Consider the following 19,740-nt stretch of genomic DNA (forward strand, 5'->3'; position numbering starts at 1 on the left):
TTATAAACATAACCTCGCTCTTAAATATCTCCTTCTGCATGTTGAGACCATAGACTGTAACATCACCTGTAGATTTATGAAGAGTGTTTTTGAAGCTCAAATATTATTGTTACAAACACGCCAGGTTCCCCCTCCTCACCTGAATACTAGATCACCACCATCACCCACTCATCAGCGCTGCACCATAAAAGCCACACATGCGCACTCAGTCTTCGTCCGGTCACGTTCTCGACAAGATCATTTCTGTATGCTTACTATTAGGACTAACTCCTCTTCTACTCTCTCTCCAAGGATTCTCTCCGAAAGTCCCAGTTCCCCGAAGTGCGTGTGTGTGGTTCACTGATCCCTCCAAGAAGTCACAGCCTCACCTGCACGGATCCAAACTCCCATTCACTCCTCACTACCTGCTCCTCTGCTTGTGTCTTAAAATAAACATCTTCATCTGTTACTCCCCTGCTTCCCGAGTGATCCGTAACACTTATGTATTATAATATTATTATGCTTAAGTTTATACACATATTTTCAGTCTTTTGAGTGTTAGAGTTACATTTGTTGTTATTAGTACGAATTTGAATTAAGGTTCGCTCCATTTCTTTATATTTAAGGGGTAAAAACTGTTGTAAACTTAACTCTACGCGCACGCGCTCTGGTAGCTCAGGCAGAGTGGTGTTACACAAGCTGCATGGCTCTAATAAAGGTGTCAAGTTACAGGTGTATAAGATAATAATTGCAGCCTTCCTTGTATTACTACCTATTTTTTTGGCTAATGTTCATTTTTAATTATTAAGCTTAATCTATTGTGCTGTTATTGCCAGTTTCTTTTCATTTATTTTTGCTATTATCACATATATTATGTACATTCATGTTTATGTCATTGTTTTTATTTTGTAGGAAACCCACAGCCATGACTCACAGTCTGTTGAGTGGTGACAATAAATGGTTTGTTCTCATAAAACAAGTGCGTGTTCATTTTGTCTATAATTGTCTTTGGTGAGTCAGTACCCTGAGCTGGTAAAAAGTTATATGTGGTGGAGAGCTACTAAAGCCAACCATTGTTTTTTAAGGGTCCTATTATAATTTTCAGCTTTAGTCAGATCTGTTATGTTGCTGTTTTGAGAATAAAAAAAGATCTGCAGAGTTACATTGTTCAAAGTCCACTTCAAAAGTAGATATTTTATTTAACAGAAATAACTATACAAAAACTTCAACAAATGACTTTAGACTAAAACACATATTTTCTGGGATTTTTGATATCACAAATATCGATGAATGGGACGAGACCTTGTTTTAGCTGCATTAGAGAAGGCAATGATTGTTATATCACTATCTCAAACACACTCTAGCTTTCCCAAGGCAGATGAACTTAGAGTGGTTATAATCATCAAGTTTTATATAATGCTAAAATCGATTTAATTTAATTTGATGCAGTATTTACACTTAAGCTCGTAGGTAGCTATGGTGTGGGCATGACCAGGCACAGACTACTGCCTATCACAACACACACTGGCTTAGGTAACCAATCACAACACACACTGGCTGAGATAACCAATCACAACACACACTGGCTGAGATAACCAATCACAACACACACTGGCTGAGATAACCAATCACAACACACACTGGCTGAGATAACCAATCAAAGCACACACTGGCCGAGATAACCAATCTCAACACAAACTGGCCAAGCTTACCAATCACAACACACACTGGCCCAGCTAACCAATCACAACACACACTGGCTGAGATAACCAATCACAACACACACTGGCTGAGATAACCAATCACAACACACACTGGCTGAGATAACCAATCACAACACACACTGGCTGAGATAACCAATCAAAGCACACACTGGCCGAGATAACCAATCTCAACACAAACTGGCCAAGCTTACCAATCACAACACACACTGGCCCAGCTAACCAATCACAACACACACTGGCTGAGATAACCAATCTCAACACAAACTGGCCAAGCTTACCTATCACAACACACACTGGCCCAGCTAACCAATCACAACACACACTGGCCAAGCTTACCAATCACAACACACACTGGCCCAGCTAACCAATCACAACACACACTGGCCCAACTAACCAATCACAACAAACACTGGCCGAGATAACCAATCACAACACACACTGGCCAAGATAACCAATCACAACACACACTGGCCAAGATAACCAATCACAACACACACTGGCCCAGCTAACAAATCACAACACACACTGGCTCAGCTAACCAATCACAGCACACACTGGCCCAACTAACCAATCACAACAAACACTGGCCGAGATAACCAATCACAACACACACTGGCCAAGATAACCAATCACAACACACACTGGCCCAGCTAACAAATCACAACACACACTGGCTCAGCTTACCAATCACAACACACACTGGCCCAGCTAACCAATCACAGCACATTTCATATTTCAGAAGGCGGGCCTTCATTTGATACAGGAACTATTCGAGCCATTCATGCCATACTGGGGAGAGAAGTTTGGTAATAATTAGAGGTAGAAATTATGATTCTTTCAAGAGATAAGTTCATTTTCAGTTCATTCACCAAAATGATTCGTTCAGAATTGTTCACTGATTCGATCAGTGATCATTTCCTCGTATTACACAAAATATGCCAGCAGGTGGCAAAAAAAAGAGTGTATTATGTGTTATGTCTTTAGTCAACGAATGTATTCACTTGTTACAAAAACTGATCTGGCTTTATTAAAATGTGTGTATAAATCGCATTCAATAAATAAAGTCTTATTAAGTTGTTCAGATGAACAAAGCACAAGGTTTTCTTGCCTAATTAGCATTTTAATTGTTTGGTCAGACAGTTTATATATTATATATTCAAATTCATAAATAGGGGATTAAACGTGGAGTTGCTAAATATCAAAACAAGCGTATGTGCACAGTACCTGTAACTGCGCTTTGCATTTTCCAAGATTGACATATGCTAAATGGCAGATTAACCATTTCGTTCACGAACGAGATAAGCTATGTACCAGTTCATTTAATTCACGAACGACATGTATCCGTTCATTCAACTCGCTCACGAACGACTTGTGTGTATCAGTTCAGTCATTTCATTCACGAACGACATGTATCCGTTCATTCAGCTCGTTCACGAATGACATGTGTGCCAGTTGAGTCATTTCATTCATGAACGAGATGTACTAAATCACTCAACTCATGCATGAACGACATGGGTACCAGTTCAGTCATTGCGTTCACGAACTATAAAATCTATAGTTCTAGTTCAGACTCATATGAAACTCGTTCATTGAAGGGCGTATTCGTTCACTACATTCAACAAATCACATACTCTGTCACATCTCATACTCGAAGGCTATTGGCTCGAGGTTCAGTAATTCTTTGACAGGATGAAATGGTTGTTACCTGGTTCACTGAGCTGCACATGCGCTGCTTATAGCACCACGCTGCTGTGGAGGGAGGAACTTCACTGAACGAGAAATATGAGCCAGTGGATTGCGTGAACGAGAACGATTCATTCACCTAAAAGATTCGTTCAAATAGAACTATTCGATCATGAATGACACATCACTACTAATAATGTAAAATATGTAAAAAATAATGTTTTGAACATCCTAGAATAAGAGCCTGTTTTAGTTCACCCCCAAAACAAAATCAAGACTTTGTAAAAGACTATAATAGGAACCCTTTAAAAGCACTGAATTCACTTCTGTGTCTTTCTAAAAGCAGGGCTGGATTTACCTCTTTATCATGACATACAGGCAAAACTCATTTTTGTTCATGGAAAGCTCAGTTTGTAAAAGTAAGCTATTAATTTAAATTATAGACAAGTGCAATCTCTGCTTAATGCAAATGTAATTGGCTTCATTTACAAAATTAGGAGATTATGTTTGCCTGTCTATGCAAATATCTATTGAATGAGGTTAATCACTGTCTGTCACATCAGTTTATAGTTGTATATATAGTGATAGCAAAGACACTGATAAATACATATAATCTTCATCTTCAGAAAACCTCTTCAGCTATTGGTTTTATTTCTCATCAAACACAAAACAAATTGAATCAAATGATAGTGGCAAGAAATGTTCTTTAGATTGTGTTTATATCCATTTATTTGTTTTAAACACCAAGCTGATGGAAGGAAAGTAATTTAAATTAAGACACAATTAGACAAAAAGTAAATTTTAAGTAAATATACTGTATATATATATATATATATATATATATATATATATATATATATATATATATATATATATATATATATATATATATTAGTGGTGGGCCGTGAGCCTCTTATTGGGCGATAAAAATCACCTTTATCTAATCGCCTTTAATCTATTCTCAAAGTTGGGTTGGGAGCTGGGTCTATACTAAGCAAGTTATAATGACTTTCACCTTGATATTTATTTAGCACACGACTGGCTGAGGCCAGCCTAAAAAGATGCTCAGGACAGTTGATGGGCCACTGTTGCGCATCGTCACGAAAGCTTATCTTTATCACGTGTTTTTAAGCCTTACCACTTGTCGATTTAAACATTAAAGCATCCGAACACAAGACGCTGAAAAGCTGAACAGAGTAGCTGGTTACTCGTGTGCTGTGTTTAGTGCGGAGAGAGAGAGTGAGAGCCGCGTATCACGGACAGCGACACTGAACCGAGCTCTCTTCTGCGAAGTTCTCCTCGAAGTCCCTCCTGCACCTGAACGAACAAATACAAATCTCAGTTTGAATAAACAAAAAGATGTGAAAGAGCCCAATTCAGTACTTGCGGTGTTCTGGTCATCTGAGTCAGGACTGTACTGGCGCCGATACAGGATGGCTGCCTCCGTGACGAGCTCTGCATATGTTTTTGTTAGTTTGTCCTGTCTTTAGTTATATTCCTGCCATCAGTTTCACCAGGGAAGAACTGCTGAACATTCGGCAGAACGCACCACAAGATGTTTTTCCGGATTTCAATTATTCAGATGTTTTAGTGAATGTTGTTATCGGAGGAGCGGCGGCGCTGATCAAGCGCTTCAGGACGCGCAGATGGGGGAAGCGAGCGGGAGCGCTCGTCAGACTCAGGAAGCGCGGATTTCGAACGCCGTTGCCTAGCATCCATCTGGCAAATCTCCGCTCTCTACCCAACAAAATGGACGAACTCCTTCTGCTTTTTTTTTTTGTAGGACAAATAAGGATTTCACACACTCTGCTGCTCTGTGTTTCATGGAAATCTGGCTGAATGACACCATACCAGACAGCGCGCTCCATCTGCCGGACTTTCAGCTGTTTAGAGCGGATCGCGAATCAGAATCTACGGGGAAATCACGCGGCGGCGGGACATGCTTTTACATCAATGAACGGTGGTGTACAGATGTAACTGTGTTAAAGAAGACGTGCTGCTTAAATCTCGAAACACTCTTCATTAACTGCAAGCTGTTCTATTCGCCGCGGGAGTTTCACTCGTTCATTCTGGTCAGTGTTTACATCCCTCCGCAAGCGCATGTGAGCTCAGCTTTACAGAAACTCGCTGATAAGATTACAGAGACAGAACAACAACACCCAGACTCTGTTTTAATCATTCTTGGGGACTTTAATAAAGCCAATCTCTCCCGTGAACTGCCAAAATACAGACAGCATATTACTTGTCCCACAAGAGACAGTAATATATTGGATCACTGTTACACCACAATAAAGGATGCATTTCACTCTGTTCCACAAGCAGCTTTGGGACGTTCTGATCATCTTCTGGTTCATCTTATAACGTCTTACAGGCAGAAGCTAAAATCAGCTAAACCTGTATCAAGGACTGTAAAAAGATGGACTAATGAAGCAGAGCAGGATTTACAATCTTGTTTTGACCTCACTGATTTGAGTGTTTTTGAAGCTGCTGCCACCGATCTGGATGAACTCACAGAGACCGTAACATCATATATCAGTTTCTGTGAGGATATGTGTATTCCCACAAAGACTCAACTAATTTACAATAATGACAAACCGTGGTTCACTGCAAAACTCAGACAGCTCCGTCAGGCCAAAGAAGATGCTTACGTGAAGGGGGACAATGTCTTGTATAAACAGGCTAAATACACATTGGAAAAGGAGATCAAAGTGGCAAAGAGGAATTATTCTGAAAAAATAAGGACTCAGTTCACTTCCAACGACTCCGCATCAGTGTGGAAAAGTCTAAAGAAGATCACCAATTACAAGACACCCCCCCCCAGCACTGTAGAGAATCAACGACTGGCAGACGATCTGAACGAGTTTTACTGCAGGTTTGAAAGAACACCCATCACCTGCCCTGAACACCTCCCCACACAACCATTCACACCCTTCACAACTCCTGCAACCAGCCCTGAATGCCTCTCCAAACAAACATTCACACCATTAACAGCTCCTGCAACCCATCCTGAACACCTCTCCAATCAAGCACTCTCACCATTCTCACCTCCTGCATCCCCCCTCTCAGGTGGGGCACCTGCAATTTAGATCAGCGAGGATGAGGTGCGCCAGGTCTTCCGGAAGCAGAAAAGGAAAAAAGCACCAGGCCCAGATTGTGTTACACCAGCCTGTCTGAAATCCTGTGCTGACCAGCTGACCCCCATCTTCACACAGATCTTCAACAGATCGCTGGAGCTGTGCGAAGTCCCTTCATGCTTCAAACCCTCCACCATCATCCCCATCCCTAAGAAACCCAAAATTACAGGACTAAATGACTACAGGCCTGTGGCTCTAACGTCTGTAGTCATGAAGTCATTTGCAAAAACTGGTGCTGGCCCACCTGAAGGACATCACTGGGCCCTTGCTGGATCCTCTTCAGTTTGCCAACAGAGCAAACAGGTCTGTGGACGATGCAGTAAACATTGGACTGCATTATGTTCTGCAACACCTAGACAGATCGGGGACTTATGTGAGGATCCTGTTTGTGGACTTCAGCTTGGCCTTCAACACGATCATCCCAAACCTTCTCCTGCCCAAACTAAATCAGCTCTCTGTACCCACCTCCATCTGTCAGTGGATCAACAGCTTCCTGACAGACAGGCAGCAGCTAGTGAGGCTGGGAAAATACACATCCAGCACCCGTACAATCAGCACCGGAGCTCCCCAGGGCTGTGTTCTCTCCCCACTGCTCTTCTCCCTGTACACTAATGATTGCACATCTAAGGACACCTCTGTCAAGCTCCTGAGGTTTGCAGATGACACCACACTCATAGGCCTCATTCAGGATGGTGACGAGTCTGCTTACAGACAAGAGGTTAAAGAGCTGGCTGTCTGGTGCACTCTCAACAACCTGGAGCTTAACATGCTCAAAACAGTGGAGATGATCGTGGACTTCAGGAGAAACCCCCCTGCACTCCCCCCACTCACCATCATGAACAGCACTGTGACTGCAGTGGAGTCATTCAGGTTCCTGGGCACCACTATCTCTCAGGACCTGAAGTGGAACATTCAAATTGACTCCATCGTAAAAAAGGCCCAGCAGAGGTTGTACTTCCTTCGCCAGCTGAGGAAGTTTAACCTGCCACAGGAGCTGCTGAAACAGTTCTACTCCACCATCATTGAATCCATCCTCTGCACTTCAGTAACTGTCTGGTTCAGCTCAGCTTCTAAATCTGAGCTCAGAAGACTACAGAGGGTAGTCCGGACTGCTGAGCGAATCATCGGTACAACCCTCCCTTCTATTCAAAAACTGTACTTATCCAGAGTGAGAAAAAGGGCTGTCAAAATCACTTTGGACCCCTCACATCCAGCACACTCCCTCTTTGGACTGTTGCCATCTGGTCGACGCTACAGAGCACTGAGCACTAGAACGACCAGACACAGGACCAGTTTCTTCACTCAGGCAATCCATCTTATGAACAGCTGATAATAACGGCGAACAAACTACACTTTATATTTATATACACATACACTTTATTTATCTAACACACATACTTAGTATACACTTAAATTTTGCACATAATTTACATGTACATACATAACTGCATTTTGTAATATACCTGCCTACAATTGTCATTTGTATATTGTCATTCACTATCTACTTATTTGTATTTTTTTATTCTTTTATTATGTGTTTTATGTTCTGTCTCTGTCATTCTGTTGTACTGTGGAGCTTCTGTCACGAAAACTAATTCCTCGTATGTGTAAACATACCTGGCAATAAAGCTCATTCTGATTCAGATTCTGATTCAGAATTCAACCTTGAGGACAAGTTACTTGTTACCACCATGAACATGTCACCTGACAAGCCACTTATAGAAAGTGCATTCGGGTTGGTCCAGGAAGGAAGCGTGTTGTCCTACCAGCAGCCTTAACATCACGGTACATCACACTACATGATGCCCCATCAACTCCACCTTTGCCTCTTGAAGGACATCATCTTGCTCCATCTAAATGCATGTTTGTTTGCACTCAGGAGGAACTCTTACACCTTCAAAGTCTAAACACACCATTAGATATGGCTCAGAAAATTGAAGAGGTAACACGCGAGCAAAGCTCTTGTCCTGACTGGCATCAGCTTTGCAGATCAAGTGTAACAGCTTCCAGGTTTCGGGAGATGTCACGTCAGAGGCCTGAGCTCTGCAGAGTCCCTCGCAGAGCGAATCATCAGAGGAAGCCGACAGACGGCAGAGATGAGAAGAGGTGCTGAAATGGAGTCTGAGGTAACCATGGAATACAGTAAATTGAAAAATGTCAACTACTCACCCTGTGGTTTAATCATCCATCCAAATGCTCCCTGGCTTGGTGCATCCCCTGATGGTGTGGTCTTTGATCCAACTGACAGTCCTCAATTTGGACTTGTTGAAATTAAATGTCCTAATGTCAAAAACATTATTGACTGCAAATATTTGCAAATGGACAACGGGTTTCTCACCCTAAAAAAGGGCCATGCATACTATTACCAAGTGCAGGGACGGATACAGGTCTCAGGAATGCAGTGGTGTGATTTCATGGTGTGGGCCCAGGAGGATTATTTTGTCCAGCGTATCTGGGTCAGTGACGTGCCGCACTGATTTGGACTTCCACAAGCAATAAATATTATATATTTATATAAAATAGGTTTAAAATTATATATATGCTTTAATCTCACATCATTTGTCCTCCTCACTGTTCATAATTGTGTGAAAAATTCAAAAATAGGTAACGTTTAGATTATTAATGTGGTCAATTGTCATACGGTCAAACGGAATTCACTTAAAGTTATTTAAGACAATTGCATTTAAAATGATAAAAAATATTTAAAAATGAAAAAAGATAAGATAAGCATATTAAAGTATCAGTAAGATAGACCTTTAAGAAATGTCATTAGTATCTAAAACAAATTGTTCCGCAAAGACACATTTTCCCTATGTCATACAGTAAAACAAAGTTTGGAAGCCATTTTGGAACTGAATATTAATGACTTAAGTCATGTGACATGTGATGACATCACTCAGAGGACCCCTGAAGAAGTTGAATGTAAGTTTAAGATTTTGCTCCCAAATTTCAGGTAATTTCACCTTTTCCAAGTGTGTTACCATGCGTCACATATTTGGGTGTCATATGGTCAAACGTCAAAAAAGGGTTTAATACATTTAAAATTTGAAAAAATATTGATTTACAGGTGAAATGTAAAGTTTAAAAGTCAAGGTAAAGTGTAATGGTGGAAGGAGGTGGCCAAGCAACTGCCTGTTATAAATGACAAAGCATGAAACTGAAATAAGGGCAAACAAAAAATGTCATACGGACAAACGATTTTACCGTATGACATGTTGTTATACCATATGACACAGAGCATTTAACTGAATTATTTAGTTATTTCTTAATTTTTTTATAACATATATAGTTTGTACAACTACTATGAATTAATATTAACATATATAATATATTTTTGCCTGTTTCAAGCATTTCTTCACATTATTACAGATGCCTCTTTCTAGTAAGGAGAGGGGTGCACGTTTCCGTGCAAAGCAAAGGGCAGATCCTGCAGCTAGAGAGGAGAACCTAGCTAAGAGGAGGGAAAGGTATAACTGTGAGAGTATATGATGTCAGTAATGTCAGGATGTGCCAGTTTTGTCAGTATAGGCAGTATCTTATCTATAGAACTGAGTTGAAGTCAGCATCACAATGTTTCTGGAAAGTGGCTTCATATATAGATATATATGAAGGTGATGTTTGTTCATCAAGAATAACAGGTTTGTCTTAATTTGAAATGGTTTAGTAAAGTGATGAATTTTGTTGTAGCTGAAAGGCAAAAAAACTGTGTGAGGAGTTACACATTTGATGAAAGATAATGTTACTGTTTGTCTCAACAATGTTACTGTTATACATTTATACGTTTTTCATGAAAAAGTGATGAATCTTTTGATATGAGCTATTATTGTAAATTATATGAGATTAGGTTGTTCATAACCTTTTGATAGCGGACATGAATGTTACTGTTCTTTTTTAACTGAATGTTAAAAACTGAATTTTTCACAAGTTATCTAACTGTTGTAAATTATATGAGATTTGGTTGTTCATAACCTTTTAATAACAGACATGAATTCTTTTTTAAATGAATGTTAAAAAACAGAATTTTTCACAAGTTATCTCACTGTTGTAAATCTGACTGATATTGTCATGTATTACATACAGTCATGCCCACAAATATTGGCACCCTTGGCAAATATGATCAAATAAGGCTGTGAAAATTAATCTGCATTCTTAATCCTTTTGATGTTTTATTTGAAAAATTCACAAAAATGTATCCTTTCATTGGATAATAAGAATTTAAAATGGGGGGAAATATCATTATGAAATAAATGTTTTTCTCTAATACACATTGGCCACAATTAAGGCCACCCTTTTATTGAATACTTTTTTAATCCTGCATTTGCCAGTTTAACAGCTCAAAACTGTCTCCTATAATGCCTGATGAGGTTAGAGAACACCTGACGAGAGATCAGAGACCATTCCTTCATCCAGAATCACTCCAGACCCTTCAGATTCCCAGCTTCTCCTCTTCAGTTCACTCCTCTCATTTTCAGTAGGGTTCAGGTCAGAGGACTGGAATGGCTATAGCAGAAGCTTGGTTTTGAGCTCAGTGACACATTTCGGTGTTGTTTTTTAGGTTTGTGTTTGGATTATTGTACGGTTGAATGATACAAACATGGCCCATTATAAGATTTCTAACAGAGTCAGTCACTTACTGATTTTTTATCTGTTGGTTTTAATAGAATCCATGATGCCGTGTGTCTAAACAAGATGTCCAGGACCTCCAGCAGAAATATAGGCCCACGACATCAAAAATACAGCTGTATATTTCATTGTACACATGGGGTACTTTTTATCCCTGTTTTCACCAAACCCATCTTGAGTGTTTACTGCTAAAAAGCTCATTTTTTGTTTCATCTGATCATAGAAGCCAGTCCCATTTGAAGTTCCAGTTGTGTCTGATAACTGAATATGCTTTAGTTTGTTTTTGGATGAGCTAAGTATTTTTCTGGAAACCCTCCCAAACAACATGTGTTGATGTAGGTTCTGTTTGACAATTTTTTTAAAGGTTTTCTGAACCAGAAACTCAACTATTTTCTGCAATTTTCCAGCTGTGACCACTGGAGAGTCTTTAGCCACTCAAACTGACCTTCTCACCTCACATTAGGACGATATAGACACACGTCCTCTTCCAGGCAGTTTCGTAACATTTTCGGTTGATTGGAAATTCTTAATTATTGTCCTGATGGTGGAAATGGGAATTGTCACTGCTCTAGCTCTTTTCTTAAAGCCACTTCACCAATTTGTGAAGCTCAATCATCTTTTGCTGAACATCAGAAATATATTCTTTGGTTTTTCTGATTGTGACGGATGATTAAGGGCATTTGGGCTTTTGTTTTCCCTCCACTTTATATTTCTGTGAAACAGGAAGCAATGGCTGGATAATTTCATGTTTATAATCACGCTGGAGTGTTCAAAATTGTGATTATATAAGAAAGGGAATATACTTGACATATTTTACTCATAAGAATTTCTAGGGGTGCCAATAATTGTGTCCAACGAGTATTTGAGAAAAACATTTATTTCATAATTATATTTCCCCTCCATTTTAAATTCTTATTATCCAATGAAAGGATACATTCTTGTGAATTTTTTGAATAAAAAAACAAAAGGATTAACAATGCAGATGAATTTTCACAGCCTTTTTTGATCATATTTGCCAAGGGTGCCAATATTTGTGGGCATGACTGTATAGCACCGCCTATGTGTTCCTTGTACTGAAAGAGAGTTGAGAAAATAAATGTTCCAAGTGTTGGGAATATATATTCTACTGTTAATAAAAGGTTCACTTGAGATGCCTTGTGTTTCTTTGAAATCATTCTGAATTGGCCTACATCAATTTATTACATTAAAAATGCAATGAAACATTGAAATTGTACTATGTCATACAGTAAAACAAAATATGTCATATGGCAAAACATTGGATTTTAAAATAAATAAAAATAAATTGTTTGTTTACATGGTTCATAAAAATAATGGAGGAGAGCTAGTATGATATATATATATGACATTCTGTAGTCGTTAAAACAAAATATGTAGTATTTGTGGTGTAGGTGTTTATATTTTGCAATTTGTTATAGAATACTTACAGATCAACTATTACATTCTTGGTTGTATTTATTTTGTCATGAATATCAATATTTATTTATTTCTAAAAATCACTTCGTTTTACCGTATGGCATTTCAAGGACTGTATACAAAGACACACATTAAAATTTCATATATTGTTATTTTTTATAAAGGGCACTTATAAAAACAAAAAATATACACATAGATTTACATTAAAAATGCTAGATTTAATTTGTCTTTTCATTTTTATTTTTTTACTGTTTTGAAATTCTAAAACGTCGCTGACCCATCTACAGTGACACTTCAGTGCACAAAGTTTTTAGAGAGAAGGTGGATTTTTACTTTTACACATACATGCCTAAATACCTGTCAATGAAACAGTAACTGAAATCAAGTTGTCAGAGAAATGACATCTGTAAAACAGCACTCAAACATGTTAATAAAATGTTTATTTGTACGATGTCTGTTTCTTATGTTCAATTCCATTCTCTTATTTGTACAATGCCAGTTTCATTTACAGTAAATTTCATTTATCTTTCTTGTCATAAGTTTTTTTTTTAAATAAACCGATTCAGAGTTAACATAAAAAATGGCAATAAAACAGTAACAGTTAAAGCAGTGATCCTCAAATCTGGGTCGCGAGATCCACTTTCCTTCAGATTTTCACTGTAACCATAATCAAACACACCTGCCTGTGATTTTCTAATGATCCTAAAGACATTGATTAGCATGCAGGAAAGTCTCGCGAGCCATATTTGAGGATCACTGAGTTAAAGTAAGCCATAAATGTAAAATAGCATACCAGTACTCAAAGTAAACAGTCATATAAGAGTTATTTGTCATATAAGAGTAATTTGACAACAGATATGCGACTGTAAAACATTGATTAATGTTAACACTGTGGGAAAGGGTGATGACACAATCAAAAAGTTTGTTTTGTTTGATCCTCCTAATGACTCGTTCCACATGCACACGCAGTCTAGTTATTGCTTGTGTTTCTTTCACCTGATGTGCTGGCATCTGCTTTAACCTGGAGAGAAACGGTGGACAGTACACTTTGCAACTGACACAGTCACTAATCAAAAAGCCTTTATCAACCATAACTGCCATGTCTTCTGTCAGTCTTTTTGTTATCCCACACTGTTTAAAGAGCTCCATGTCACTCATTGACCCAGCATAAAGCTGAGAGACAAATGTCACTGGTCCATGAGGAGCTATTCCAGTGAGGCCTTTCATTGTGCAGTGAGATTTGTAATTTGAGTACATTTCACTTTGGAGTAGTGGTGAGGACTGTGTTTGACATCTGATCTCAGTGCAGTCAATGATGACCTGTGTGTCTGGGAAATCCGTGAACTCTTCAGGGAGGTTAGATTTCACTTCAGCTGCTGAAAGCCACACACACACTGATCCCAGCAGTGTATAGAGGTAGTTTGTCCACGTCGAAATTATTCTGCTCACTGTGGAAGGATGCATATGAACTCGGTGTGCCAGGTCTCTCTCCTTTAAACCAACTGACAAGTAGATAAGGAAAAGAAAAAACTCATCAATTGGCTGCAGCAGCTGTCTCTGGAAAAGTAAAAAAATGCATGAAAGGTAAGTTAAGTGTATAAAAACATATAGATAACACATTTTAAATACTGTCCTGTACGGTGTTCTGTAAATGTAGAGTCACACTTATCGTGTGCATGCAAGTATATAACCTACCTCTGATGGTGGCAGTACACGTGTGACATCTTCATGCTTTCTGGCAGCAGATTTCGATCTGGACACACGAATGATTTTGTGTATGGATGGCTCTATAAGCCACCAGAACGACATCAGGTGACGGTAGCTGGGAAACCTGTAAGCAGAAGTCTTATACTGAATACATTTACAAATTGTTTACATACATCTAAAACTGAGTAGATGTAATCACATCTATATGTAAGATTCTACCAATGTTTAGACTTACCTTGTGTAAAATCTGATGTCCTCATCTGATCCGGCAAACCGCTCCAATCCGAAACCACGCTGAACGTGTAGCTCATGTAGCTGTTTTTTCAGTTCCTCCACTTCATTAGAGAGTTCTTCTACTTTAGTACATGCCAGGTCTAATGAAGAAGGCTCAGGAATGCTACAGTAATCATGATCCATCGTTACATCCATGGGTAAGGGTTCAGCGGATACCACTTCGGCAGGCCTCTCTTTCCTCTCCCACACACTGGGCCACAGTGCTTTAACTGTGTAATTATTCCAGGCAAAGAGCACTGGCACAGCACCAGTTACTAACTTTCTCCGTGCCTCTGGTGTTTGCGGTTCACTAAACTGATCAATGCTAAAATGTTTACTGCAAACCTTAGAATTGCTGGTAGGACAAAAATCGTCTCGACGTATGTTCACAAGCCACCGTTTTCTAAGGTCGACATCTGCAGGAAAACTGTGAAAACTTAAAGTTCCGTTGAACTTTGCAGAAGATGTACATAGCGGAACACAACAGTATGCGCTCTATACCTTCTCCTGTCTCTGAAATCTATAAACACACTTTTTTGTAACATTTTCTCCAAACGGCAAAACAATGGCCGACAACCGGAACTCAGCGAGCTCTATTACTTCAAAGCGGAAGTACGTCACGAATCTACGTGCAAGTAGTCTATTTCTACAAAATGTCACGATAAACTATGTTGTGTAGAAATGCACAGAATTTCTATCCCTATCCAGACTAGCTGACCGTCACAGATGTAAGCTATAGCCTACATCCTACAACATTCATTTAAAATCTGGGATCTAAATTAATTATTTTAAGACACATGTTGCTGGCATAGATGGTGACAATCTACATGGATGCTTGAAAAACAACAAAGTCGACAGCAATATTGCTAAATATGATTTATTAAAGATACTGCAATGTGATAAACATGGAGACAACGTTAGCCACAATTAGCTATCGCCTGTTGTCACTCACCAAGACACCTGCCCAATTCTCAACCGATTCTCCTCACACCACGACTCTATCTCTCTCCTCTGTCCATTTACCCTTCCCCTTAACTCTACCTGACCACTCTCTCGTCTAGGCGGCTCGAAATTATACGGCAATGGCCCATCGTAAGAGTTGACATTTATGCCAACTGCAACCTCTTCACTGTCTGACTCCATTACCAAGAGACGATGTTTACCAGCCGTTGCGTCACTTCCGATCAGAGCGTTTTTCACAATGGAAGTAATTTTAATCACAATTTCTTTTAAAAAACTGTTTTAATGCCAATTTATGATTAATTTCTTAACGGAAGTCCAGTTCCTACACTATTTATCTACACGTTCATTCACAATGATCTTCAACTTGAAAGATGGGCTTTAAACTGGGTTGGAAAGCTTGTGCTGTAGGGAAGTGAGTGCGTTTGGGTCACTGTTGGTCGATATCTCTCTATCTATTTGTCTGTCTATCTATCTATATATCTAGTCTATCTATCTATTTATCTATAATCTGTGCTATAATCTGAATACTCTCGTCTACTACTCGTCTATCTAGTCATTCTCAATGCTCTCAAGGTGGGCTTTGATAAATTCTCTCCCCAAAGTGACGAGATACAACCCGATATGATGCTGCATGAGCCAGCCAGTACAGGAACAACAGCACCTCAATATCCTTTTCCCAGCCATGGTCAGAGTCTGACTTCAACGCAGCGATGATGGACATGATGGACTGTCGTGAAAGCCGGAGGCTGAGGCGATGGTCAGATCCATCTTCGAAGTATAGTCGAAGCATTGGCACAGCAGCATTCAGGTGGCAGTAGGTTGTAGGGCTCACAGTCTGTAAATGTGTATTTACTTTTTTTTTTATATTATGTATATATTATTTATCTTGTATATATTGTATCTATTTGTAATATTTATTTAACGTAAGTATATATTGTATTCATTCTCTTTCTCTCTCTCTCTCTCTCTCTCTCTCTATATATATGTATGCATTAATTCAAGTTTATTCATTTTTTCACGTGTCTTGTTTGTCCTGTGTATTTTTAATTATTCATAACAATAAACTACTTAATTTCGTTGATCTAAATCAAACTCTGTCACGGTGTTTATAGACATCTCTTCTTATTCTGAGGTAAAATTTTTAAGCTATAGGTGATTATACTTAAGTTATTTTATAAACATTGTATAAGCTGTCGACGAAGGCGTGATCTACGAGCAGCTGACCTATTCCTCCTCTGAGCTGTTGATCCTATCAACGTTAAAACGCAGATGAAAGCGGTAACAACTACAATAATTAATATTAATTAATTAAACAATTGCTGATGTTCGCGCAGTCGAGTGGGCTCTTTACATTTTCGCGCTGTTGTGAAGAAGCACGTCACGTGACGACACCAACATTTAGGATGTATTATGCACGAGTTCCATTCATACTACCCACATTCATACTATATAGAACATTCTGTTCTAACGGTCGAGTAGAACATTCAAATTCAAATGTAGTACCCAGTACGCAGTATACGATTTCGGACGCAGCGCTGGTCTTTCTTCCTCTCGTCGCTTCGCTCCAGCCCAGCGGGAGGCGCTAAACTCATACGATTGTTTGACGAACACAGTTAAACCTCAGAGGAAGAAGCTCTCTGTTGTTACGTCGGTGTGCTGCCTCAATAAAAACGGTTAGACAAGTTTCTATGAGAAAAACAATACAGATTTTGAATCAGTTCAGTAAATACCTGTAATATTCTCGTCCTCACAGTCGTGACTGAGTTTTGAAGCGAGCAGGAATATCTGGAGGAGTTTATCATCTAAACTGAGATCTGCTGCTGTGAAGATGGAGTTTGTAAAAGAGGAGAGAGAAGAAAACACGAGTGAACCAGAAACCAGCACGATAAAACACGAGGAAACAGAAATAAAACACGAGGAACCAGAAACCTGCAGAATAAAACACGAGGAAACCGAAATAAAACACGAGGAACCAGAAACCTGGACAATAAAACAGGAGGAAACAGAAATAAAACACGAGGAACCAGAAACCTGGGCAATAAAACACGAGGAACCAGAAACCTGGGCAATAAAACACGAGGAACCAGAAACCTGCAGAATAAAACACGAAGAAATAGAAACCTGCATAATAAAACACGAGGAAACAGAAATAAAACATGAGGAACCAGATATAAAACACGAGGAAACAGAAACCTGGAGAATAAAACAGGAGGAACCAGAAATAAAACACGAGGAACAAGGAGGTTGGTGTTTATTCTTCATTCATTTTTAATGAATGTTTGTGGTATGGGCTTACAAAGCTTTTTTTTTTCCTGGGTATTTTTGAGACTTTTTTTCAGACATTTGTGTGTGTGTGTGTGTATTTTTTTTTTTTTTTTTTTTTTAGTTATTAAGCATATTAATAACTTAAATCTGATAACACTGTAATCGGCACAATCTGTGCAACAATAATATGCTGTGCTGCATGGATGTAGAAGTACATGTTTGTGTTTTTGAAAAAACAAAGTTTATTTGTGGTTAGTGAAAAATGTATTTTAAGTCACTAAAATAAGGCCATGATACACATACAGAACATTTGTTCACAAAACATAATAATATTCTGATGTCATGATAAATGTTATTTTGAATAATGTGTATTACCAGACAGTTTGAACAGTATTTTTTCTACTATGAAAATGCACCAGCTACTGTTTGGTTACCCACATTCTTCAAAATATCTTTTTTCTTTTGTGTTCACCACAAGAAAGATATTAAAGGGTTAGTTCACCCAAAAATGAAAGTTAAGCCTTGTTTTACTCACTCTCAAGAACTCTTTAGGTGTATATGACTGATTTCTTTCAGATTAATCCAATCTGATTTATATAAATAATTATCCTGGCTCTTCCAAGCGTTAGAATTGGAGTAAGGGGCCGTTCACATATCGCGCCTAAAAACGCGTGAAAAACGCTAGGCGCGCCACTTTCTCTTTCTTTTCCAAAGCGCTCGGGCAGTTGCGCCCCTGAGGCGTCTTCCTTTGCTAAGCAACCATGACGTGCTCTCTCCATGAAGACGCTGACATTTCAGCAAAGGAAAAATGGATTTGCGCAACTAAAAATCACTTGCAGTAGCTCTGCTACTAAATTTATTTAAAAATGGCAATCCATATACAACTATGAACAGCTGTTCCTTCATCTCGGCTGAGTTTTCAACGTTGTTACGTGAAAGGATGAAGCTGATTGGTTAGTTCTTGTCACATGACCCGCGGTGCGCTTGCGGCTCTCTGAAAAGTTTAGATGTTTTTAACTTGATGCGGTGCCTTCCATTACATGACGTGCCTGGAAAAAATGGGCCATCGCACAGCGCGCGCAAAAAGACGCTACATGTGAACGGCACCTTAGAGGGTGTTTTTGTTCAATAGTCCAAAAGTAGTCAAATAAAGCATGCACATCTGTAATAAAAAGAGATGAATAAAGGCTTCCTGTAGGGAATTGGTTTGTTTTTGTAAGAAAAGCATCCATGTTTTAAATGGTATAAACACTTTTTCCTCACTTCTCCTGACTGTCATATATTCAAGCGGTTCTGGGCAGATGACGTAGGACACACATGCACTTGTGATTAGTGACGAACATGGAAGCGTGGATGAGAGACACCAAAACAAATCGCTGGTCACTAACTAGAAGCATTAGCCTAATTAGGAGGATTTCAATCTAAGCCAAGAAGAGACTGGTTTTCCTTTGCTAAAGTAAGGAAACTTTGTTCTTGTAAACAATATTTGTCAAACTCTCATATCTCAGAGGCATGTGCTTGATGCATACGTCTTAAGTTAACCTCCAGAACGGCTTGCACATATGACAGTAGAGCTGCGTTTCCACCACAGGAACTTTACCCAGGAACTAGAGACTTTGGGCTGTACTTGTACTCGGTGTGTTTCCACCGCAGGAACCAGGAACTAAATAAAGTTCTGGTAAAAAAAAATTGCCCCGTTGATTCGTTCACGAGTTAAGAACCGGTTGCATCGGTTTTCGGATCACCAGTAGTTCTTTCAATAAACTGGTTTTAGAAAACGGTTCACTGGTTCTTTTGCGCTCGACGTAATGGTGTCATTTGCGATGATTGCCCTTGATTCAAGCCTTTGATTTACCCGCGCTCATAACACTAGCACAGAATCAGTTCAGAATCAATCACCAAAAGAATCAGTTCAGTTTAGACACTCTGTGTGTCGGTCTGCTTCACACTGAATC

General features: G+C 39.1%; 3 protein-coding genes across 7 annotated transcripts in view; 2 read left to right on the forward strand and 1 right to left on the reverse strand.

Moving 5' to 3' along the window:
- Positions 1 to 19,740, forward strand: part of LOC127953356 (zinc finger protein 271-like) — a 104,059-nt gene that overhangs the window by 48,668 nt on the left and 35,651 nt on the right. The gene's annotated exons all lie outside the window — the stretch shown is intronic.
- Positions 13,009 to 17,162, reverse strand: LOC127953411 (uncharacterized). Its single transcript, XM_052552655.1, has 3 exons — positions 14,520 to 17,162; positions 14,273 to 14,408; positions 13,009 to 14,134 (listed from the first exon to the last, which is right to left on the reverse strand). The coding sequence occupies exons 1-3, from the start codon at positions 14,711 to 14,713 to the stop codon at positions 13,331 to 13,333; spliced, it is 1,134 nt and encodes a 377-aa protein (XP_052408615.1). The 5' UTR covers positions 14,714 to 17,162; the 3' UTR covers positions 13,009 to 13,330.
- The window catches only part of LOC127953355 (zinc finger protein 501-like), a 364,750-nt gene continuing 362,087 nt past the window's right edge, over positions 17,078 to 19,740 (forward strand). For 3 of the 4 annotated variants that reach the window (XR_008153141.1, XM_052552575.1, XM_052552576.1), the window contains exon 1: positions 17,336 to 17,763. Coding sequence is in view for 3 of the 4 variants with exons in the window: in XM_052552575.1 (XP_052408535.1) it covers positions 17,349 to 17,763 (415 nt within the window). In the remaining variant the exon portion in view is untranslated. Of the gene's footprint in view, positions 17,194 to 17,273; positions 17,764 to 19,740 lie in introns of those variants that run through there. The other variant, XM_052552573.1, reaches the window with a different exon arrangement.

This window comes from Carassius gibelio, chromosome B3 (assembly GCF_023724105.1).
Source record: "Carassius gibelio isolate Cgi1373 ecotype wild population from Czech Republic chromosome B3, carGib1.2-hapl.c, whole genome shotgun sequence".
NCBI lineage: Eukaryota > Metazoa > Chordata > Actinopteri > Cypriniformes > Cyprinidae > Carassius > Carassius gibelio.

What these genes read in the sequence shown, in the direction of transcription:
- LOC127953411 (XM_052552655.1), bottom strand. Translation starts at nt 14,713, where the DNA reads ATGGATGTAACGATGGATCATGATTACTGTAGCATTCCTGAGCCTTCT. An exon ending in GACATCAGATTTTACACAAG is followed by an intron (nt 14,409 to 14,519) that starts GTAAGTCTAAAC and finishes TTCTGCTTACAG; the next exon opens with GTTTCCCAGCTACCGTCACC. An exon ending in GTGTACTGCCACCATCAGAG is followed by an intron (nt 14,135 to 14,272) that starts GTAGGTTATATA and finishes TTACTTTTCCAG; the next exon opens with AGACAGCTGCTGCAGCCAAT.